The sequence below is a fragment of the Mandrillus leucophaeus genome, unplaced genomic scaffold (assembly GCF_000951045.1).
Source record: "Mandrillus leucophaeus isolate KB7577 unplaced genomic scaffold, Mleu.le_1.0 Scaffold88, whole genome shotgun sequence".
NCBI lineage: Eukaryota > Metazoa > Chordata > Mammalia > Primates > Cercopithecidae > Mandrillus > Mandrillus leucophaeus.
In genome coordinates, this window is record NW_012109585.1 from 3979742 (window position 1) to 3988147 (window position 8406).

Here is an 8406-nt window from a genome sequence, read left to right on the forward strand (position 1 = left end):
CTCACTGCAAGCTCCGCCTCCCAGGTTCACGCCATTCTCCTGCCTCAGCCTCCCGAGTAGCTGGGACTACAGGCGCCTGCCACCACGCCTGGCTAATTTTTTGTATTTTTAGTAGAGATGGGGTTTCACCATATTAGCCAGGATGGTCTCGATCGCCTGACCTTGTGAACCACCCGCCTTGGCCTCCCAAAGTGCTGGGATTATAGGCTTAAGCCACCGCGCCCAGCCTGAATGATTTTTTTCTGCTTATTCTCTGTTGTAGTGCCTGTTGTCTTTTTTTTTTTTTGAGACGAAGTCTCACTCTATTGCCCAGGCTGGAGTACAGTGGCACAATCTCAGCTCACTACAAACCTCCATCTCCCAAGTTCAAACAGTTCTCCTGCCTCCGCCTCCAGAGCAGCTAGGATTAGAGGCACATGCCACCACACCCAGCTAATTTTTTGTATTTTTAGTAGAGACGGGGGTTTTACCATTTTGGCCAGGCTGGTCTCGAACTCCTGACCTCAGGTGATCCACCTGCCTTGGCCTCCCAAAGTGCTGGGATTACGGCCCTTCTGTGCCCCACATTGCTTATGACATGCCCAGCATATAATCTGTATTACAATTTAGATTCATGAATCAGCCATATTTCTAAAAAAACACTATTTTCTATTTGGACTTTGAAAAAAAACAGGAAAAGTTTCTCATTAACTGTAAAACCATTGAGCTTGTCTTTGGACATATTAGAAAGATGGACATCCGTTAAAAATGTGATGGAGCTAAGGTCAGATATAGAAAAGTCCAGGAACTGCTATTGGAGATAGACTAAGTAGAAAAAAGCAAAAGAATCCTTGAGGGCAACTAGAACTTCGAGCCTTTCAGGAGTTTTACTCTAAAACAAAAAATAAGATGATATATTTAAAGTGCCATTGGCGAGGCGTGGTGGCTCATGCTGTAATCCCAGCATTTTGGGAGGCCAAGGTGGGCAGATCAACTGAGGTCAGGAGTTCAAGACCAACCTGGTCAAGATGGTGAAACACCATCTCTACTAAAAATGCAAAAACTTAGGTGGGCGTGGGCATGCGCCTGTAGTCCCAGCTACTCAGGAGGCTGGGACAGGAGAATCATTTGAACCCAGGAGGCTGAGGCTGCAGTGAGCCGAGATCGCGCCACTGCACTCCAGTCTGGGTGACAGAGCGAGACTCTGTCTCAAAACATAAAAGAATAGGCCGGGCGTGATGGCTCATGCCTGTAATCCCAGCACTTTGGAAGGCCGAGGCGGGCAGATCACAAAGTCAGGAGATCAAGACCATCCTGACTAATGCGGTGAAACCCTGTCTCTACTAAAAATACAAAAACAAAATTCGCCAGGTGTGGTGGCAGGCACCCTGTAGTCCCAGCTACTCAGGAGGCTGAGGCAGGAGAATGGCATGAACCAGGGAGGCGGAGCTTGCAGTGAGCGGAGATCATGCCACTGCGCTCCAGCCTGGGTGACAGAGCAAGACTCTGTCTCAAAAATATAAAAAATAAAAGAATAAAAAATAAAAAAATGAAGTGCCATTGATAAAAAGTAGCAGTTATCAGCCGGGCATGGTAGCTCATGCCTGTAATCCCAGCACTTTGGAAGGCCGAAGCAGGCAGATTGCTTGAACCTAGGAGTTCGAGACCAGCCTGGGCAACATGGCAAAACCCTGTCTCTACAAAAAATGCAAAAATTTTCTGGGTGTGTTGGTGTATACCTGTAATCCCAGCTACTAGGGAGGCTGAGGTAGGGGATTGCTTGAGCCCAGGAGGTCAAGGCTGCAGTGAGCCATGAGTGTGTCACTGTACTGCAGCCTGGGCAACAGAAACACTGTCTCAAAAAAAAAAGATGTCAGTTATTGAATTAAAAAGTTACTTCGTATCAGTTCTACACAGACTAAGTTTATTTTTCTTGGACATTTAGATATCAGGCTTTTACTTTTGTGGGGTGAAAGTACCTTGAGTTCAATTTATAGAATCCTTAGAAAATATTTGGATAAGTCCTTTTCCTTTGATAAGATGCCTCTTTATTTCATGTACCTTCTGCAGTTCAAGGGTGATTTAACAGGAGTATGACGTTTTCTCATCTAGCCAAACTAATCACACTGATTCTTTTTTTTTTTTTTTTTTTTCCCATCACACTGCTTGTCATCAGGCCTGTGCCCTGCACAGCACTAGCAAGAGTTTGCTGGACTAGGGAAGAATTCATTCATGGGCTGATATTTTAAAACCTTCCCAAATTGATAGTTGTAGCTGCTTCAAGGAAGGGACTTGTGCAGTTCAGGGAAGGGGTGGGAAGGAAATTTTTCAGTATAGACTTTTGAACTTTGAACCACATGAATGGACTTTCTAATCAAAAATAACTTTTAAAAAGAAAGAAATCAAACTAAAACCAAAATAATCTCTCTCCAATATGAATGTATTCTGTTACATTTCTCTAGAGTAAGATTTTAGAAGCTAGTTAGTCCATTTTTAAAGTTCTATTACTTTAAAGAACCATAGCCCAGTGCGGTGGCTCACGCTTGTAATTCCAGCAACTTTGGGAAGCTGAGGCAGGCGGATCACCTGAGGCTGGGAGTTAGAGACCAGCCTGACCAACATGGAGAAACCCCATTTCTATTAAAAACACAAAATTAGCCGGGCATGGTGGCAGATGCCTGTAATCCCAGCTACTCAGGAGGCTAAGGCAGGAGAATCGCTTGAACCCAGGAGGCAGCGGTTGTGGTGAGACGAGATCACGCCATTGCACTCCAGCCTGGGCAACAAGAGCAAAACTCCATCTCAAAAAAAAAAAAAAGAGAACCACAGAAAAGGTCAAAGTGGTCTGAGTCTTCCTTAAAAATAATAGTATTTTTATCAAAATTAAAAGCAGTATTTTTCTGAGTTGAGTTTGCATCGCAAAAGGAATCTAATTAGTATAAATCTATTTTGTAAAAGTTTTATATAGTAGGTTCCCATAGCATAATTTTCGAAAGATGTAGCTTTACCAGAAAGCAATTTTTATTAGGTAAATTGGGCCATCTCTTGGCATGCATTGTAATTAGATAGCATTATTTATACTGTAGCTTGAAATACAAATTAATTGATGAAATGGTTTATTCAAGATAAAATACTTTATCTGCATATATAAAAAGATTACTCGTTGATATTGCTTGTTTTATCAGATTCATGCCAGAACTGAAAGCTAAATTACTGCAGGAGGCAAAAGTCAATTCATTAATAAAGCCAAAAGAGAGTTCTAAAGAAAATGAACTCAGGAAAGATGAAAGAAAAACAGTTTATACCAATACACTGCTAAGTAGTTCAGTTTTGGGAAAGGTAAGAACTTTGGCTTTTGTTTCAGCCAGTATAATTATAGTTAGACTCTAATGACAAAAATAACTGTTATGACTCGGATTTTGAATGTATATATTCCAGGAAATAGAAAAAGAGAAAAAGCCCAAGGAGATCAAAGTCAGAGTTATTAAAGTCAAAGGAGGAAGAGGAGATATCTCAGAACCAAAAAAGAAAGAGTATGAAGGTGGACTTTGTCAACAGGATGCAAATGAAAATGTTCATCCTATGTCTCCAGATACAAAACTTGTAACCACTGAACCGCCAAACCCTATCAATCCCAGCACTAACTGTAATGGCTTGAAAGAAAATCCACATTGCGGAGGTTCTATGACAATGCCACCCATCAATCTAACTAACAGTAATTTGATGGCTGCAAATCTCAATTCAAATCTCTTTCACCCCAGTGTGAGGTGAGCTGTAACAGAGAAGAAACCTTAAATAATACAATATTCCTGTATAATGGTATTTCGAAGAATCATGTTCATAGTGTCTGTATGTAAACTGAACTTGAAGAAAATATGTTGAAATTAAAGCTGTATAATGGGCCATTTACTGAGTGTTTCTTACAAATGCTGTAGAAGAAATTAACTTTTCTTGGCCATATAGATGTTTAAATTTTCACTAATGTCTTTTGGAGAAACCTCATTTAAAGAAAAAAAAAGACCCTTTGAAAAATGTTTTTATTTTTGAAGAAAAAAAACGTTGATATGCCCTAAGTTCTGGTATCAGTGTGCCTTGGTATAACAAAATAATCTTTCGTAAGTCAAATAGCCTTTCAAGGTGAAATAGTTTGGGAGAAAAATAGCATATTAGGCCAGTTTTAGATTTAACCTCTGATACAGACTGAGAGACTGGCCCATGAGTCTGGTTAATCAAGGGCAGTGTGATGGATGGTGAGAGTCTGTCCAACAAGGCAGTAGGGCCACTTCAAAATTTAGGGAGACTACTGTCATTCTAGGGGAGAAGGAGACTGGATTCATTAGCCCAAGAGGATTCTAGCAGACTGGTTTGGGCTACAGGTTTTGAAGCCCAGTGGTCTGCAGAGGTGAGCAAGTGGACATGTCCATATCAGTCCAAAGGTACAGCAGGCTACAGACTGCAAGAGCCCAGTTGTTCTTGAGGTGATCCCAAAATCATATACTGGTAACAATGGTTGTAAGCCAGTCAGTCTTGGACAGTAAGCTCATAAATTGAGAAAGCTGGTAGTGAAGAGATCCAAATTCAGAACAGATAGAAGGGAGCAAGTAGGCCAGCAGGAGTAACCCCACAACATGCCTGTCACCACTGATACTAACATGCACTAATTATTCTCTGCCCTGTTACCACCTCTCTCTTTAGGGTAATTGGTAGGTAAGGACTCTATTGCATTTTGGTACTCAGTGTTCAAAAAATAGACTTCCATGCCATAATTTATTCATTCTTGAAGCTAAAACAAAGCCATTTTGCCTGGGCATGGTGACTCGTGCCTGTAATCCCAGCAATTTGGGAGGTCAAGGCGGGTGTATCAGTTTAGCTCAGGAGTTCGAGACCAGCCTGGCCAACATGGCAAAACCCTGTCTCTACAAAAAATAGAAAAATTAGTTGGCCATGTTGGAACGCACCAGTAATCCCAGCTACTTGGGAGGCTGAGGCAAGAGAATCACTTGAACCCAGGAGACAGAGGTTGCAGTGAGCCAAGATCATGACACTGCACTCTAGCCTGGGTGACAGAGTGAGATTCTGCCCCCACCAAAAAAAGAAAAAAAGGCATTTCTGGGGAGTTCTAATAACTTCTTATTCATTTTTAAATAATAGGTTAACTGAAAGAGCAAAAAAGAGACGCACTTCTTCACAATCTATTGGACAAGTTATGCCTAATAGCAGGCAAGAGGATCCAGGTCCTATTCAAGTAAGGCAAGAAGCCACACATTAAAATATGGCCTCTTTTAACATTACTTCTGTTTTCTTTTTCTGTATCTTTAGGGCTCTAATACTTTTTTGTTTGTCTGTTTGTTTTGTTTTTTTGAGACAGAATCTCTCTCTGTTGCCCAGACTGGAGTGTAGTGGTACGATCTCAGCTCACTGCCGCCTCGACCTCCTGGGCTCAAGCAATCCTCCCACTTCATCCTCCCAAGTAGCTGAGACTTCAGGCACATGCCACCATGCCCAGCTAATTTTGTTCATTTTTTGTAGCAACTAAGTCTCACTATGTTGCCCAGGTTGGTCTCAAACTCCTGGGCTCAAGGGATCCTCCCTTCTCAGCCTCCTAAAGTACTAGGATTACAGTTGTGAGCCAATGCACCCAGCCTCTCACACTTTTAAAAATGTACTTTAAGTTTCTTTTTTTTTTCCTGAGATGAAAATAGGCCATTATTTTCTAAGTGCTTTCACAATTAATTAAGTTCATATATCTTAATTTATCACAGTTAATTAAGTTCATATATCTTAATTTATGTATTTAATATGTGACTTTAGGCAGAGTAAGTTAGGATTTCCACCTTTGAAAGTCAGAAGTAGTTTTGTTTTTTTTCACTTCCAAAAAATGTTTTTAATATCTTTATGGATTAAAAACAATCGCCAAATAAACACAATTTATTTTCACTAGAAAAAATAATCAATGTAGTTCATCCCCCTCCCAACTTTTGTTTTGTTTTGTTTTTGGCCTATTTTGCATTATTCATCTCTAATGGGACCTCACAACTTTTTACATAGGAAGGTGATTTATTCAAAATTGAAGCAAAATGTTAATTATAATAACAAAAAACTGAAAACAGTACAAACTTGTCCAAGAGCCGGTGACTAAGTACATTAGTGTACATTCATACAGTGAAATACTACACATTACATTGTGGAAGAGTGTTCATTGACCTAGACAGGATTTTATGATCTGTTTTCAAATGAACAAAAATCTGGTAACACAGAACGTTTCCCAGATGCTGGATGTGCAATTAATTTTTTTTCCTTTGGGTTTTCCCAGTGTTCACAAAGCATATCATTTTGTAGGTAGATAAGTAAGTTATTAAGAAAATGAACTGAAGCAATTTGCTCAAAGTCAGAGTGCAGTGAATAGTATTAAAAATGAAAAGTTAAGTTTATGGTTCTGGCCAGGCACAGTGGCTCTAACCTGTAATCCTAGCATTTTGGAAGACTGAGCTGGGAGGATTGCTTGAGCCCAGGAATTTGAGTTCAGCCTGGGCAACATAGTGAGACCCTGTCTCTATAAAAAATGAAATAAAATAAATTAGTTGTGTGTGGTGGCGTGTGGCTGTGGTTTCAGACTGGGTGGGCTGAGGTGGGACTATGGCTTGAGCCCAAGAGGTTGAGGCTGCAGCCATAACGGCACTGCTGTATTTCAGCCTGGGCAACAAAGCAAGACTCTATCTCAATGATAATAATAATAATAATAAGGCCAGGTGCAGTGGCTCATGCTTGTAATCCCGGCACTTTGGGAGCCCAAAGCAGAAGGATTGCTTGAGCACAGGAGTTTGAGATCAGCCTAGTTTGAGATCAGCCTAACAAGACCCCATCTCTACAAAAAATTTAAAAATTAATCAGGCGTGGTGGTGTATGCCTGTAGTCCCAGCTACTTGGGAGACTGAGGTGGGAAGATCACTTGAGCCCAGGGGGTTGATGCTGCAATGAGTCATGATCATGCCAATGCACTCCAGCTGGGTGACAGAGCAAGACCCTGTTTCAAAATAATAATATTATTATTATTGTTATTATTGTGGTTCTCATGATCAAGACTGTTATGCTCAGAATATTAAATATGCTAAAAATGTTTGCTTTATGAAACTTGTTGGAGTTTGTTTTTTTTGTTTTTTTTTTTTTTGAGACGGAGTCTCGCTCTGTCACCCAGGCTGGAGTGCAGTGGCCGGATCTCAGCTCACTGCAAGCTCCGCCTCCTGGGTTTACGCCATTCTCCTGCCTCAGCCTCCCGAGTAGCTGGGACTACAGGTGCCCGCCACCTCGCCCGGCTAGTTTTTTGTATTTTTTTTAGTAGAGACGGGGTTTCACCGTGTTAGCCAGGATGGTCTCGATCTCCTGACCTCGTGATCCGCCCGTCTCGGCCTCCCAAAGTGCTGGGATTACAGGCTTGAGCCACCGCGCCCGACCACTTGTTGGAGTTTGATCTGTTGATATGTTCAATAGTATTCTAAATCTTCTTAATTATTAAATTAATTGTTATGTCTATCTTATACCATCCAAATGGCTAGCAATTCTAGGATTGTCATTCTACAGATAGTTAGACACATTTCTTCGAACTAACTCTTGTTTGTTTGTTTAGAGCCAAATGGAGAAGGGTATATTTAATGAGCGAACAGGTCACAGTGACCAAATGTCTAATGAGAACAAAAGGAAGCTGAATTTTTCCAGATCTGACAGGAAAGAATTCCATTTTCCAGAATTGCCTGTCACAATACAGCCAAAAGATACGAAAGGAATGGAAGGTACACATTTGTTGTATAGCTTTACAATTATGATGATATCATTTATAAGATTTTTTCATAATATAACTTACATTTTAGTGTGATTTAGGTAGAAAACAGTGCATTGGTAAGGAAAACATTTCAGCTGATGAGATTTTCTCCCCATTGTCAAATAAGGGGTACGATTTTAAGGAGATAATTTTAAAGAGGCGTAAGCTTGTAATCCCAGCATTTTGGGAGGCCAGTGCAGGAGGATTGCTTGAGCCTAGGAGTTTGAGACCAGCCTGAGCAACATAGCAAAACTCTGTCTCTACAAAAAATAAACTAGCTTGGTGTGGTGGTGTGTGCCTGTAGTCCCAGCTACTTGGGAGGCTGAGTTAGGAGGACTGCTTGACCCAGGAGGTTGAGACTGCAGTGAGCTGTGGTCACGCCACTATACTCCACTCTAGGATGACACATAATGAGACCGTGTCTCTAAAAAAAAAAAAATTAATTAAAAAGAAAAAGAGAGGTTAAGACAGCTTTAAAGGGTAAATTTTTAATTTTTTTTATTTATTTACTTATTTTTATTATACTTTAAGTTCTAGGGTACATGTGCACAACATGCAGGTTTGTTACATATGTATACATGTGCCATGTTGGTATGCTGCACCCATTAACT

At 40.7% G+C, this 8406-nt stretch overlaps 1 protein-coding gene across 3 annotated transcripts in view; it reads left to right on the forward strand.

Moving 5' to 3' along the window:
* The window catches only part of CDKL3 (cyclin-dependent kinase-like 3), an 89352-nt gene that overhangs the window by 71416 nt on the left and 9530 nt on the right, over window positions 1-8406 (forward strand). For all 3 annotated transcript variants that reach the window (XM_011969233.1, XM_011969230.1, XM_011969232.1), the window contains 4 exons: window positions 3165-3318; window positions 3418-3746; window positions 5131-5224; window positions 7604-7766. In XM_011969233.1, coding sequence (XP_011824623.1) covers window positions 3165-3318; window positions 3418-3746; window positions 5131-5224; window positions 7604-7766 — 740 coding nt within the window. The remainder of the gene's footprint in view (window positions 1-3164; window positions 3319-3417; window positions 3747-5130; window positions 5225-7603; window positions 7767-8406) is intronic.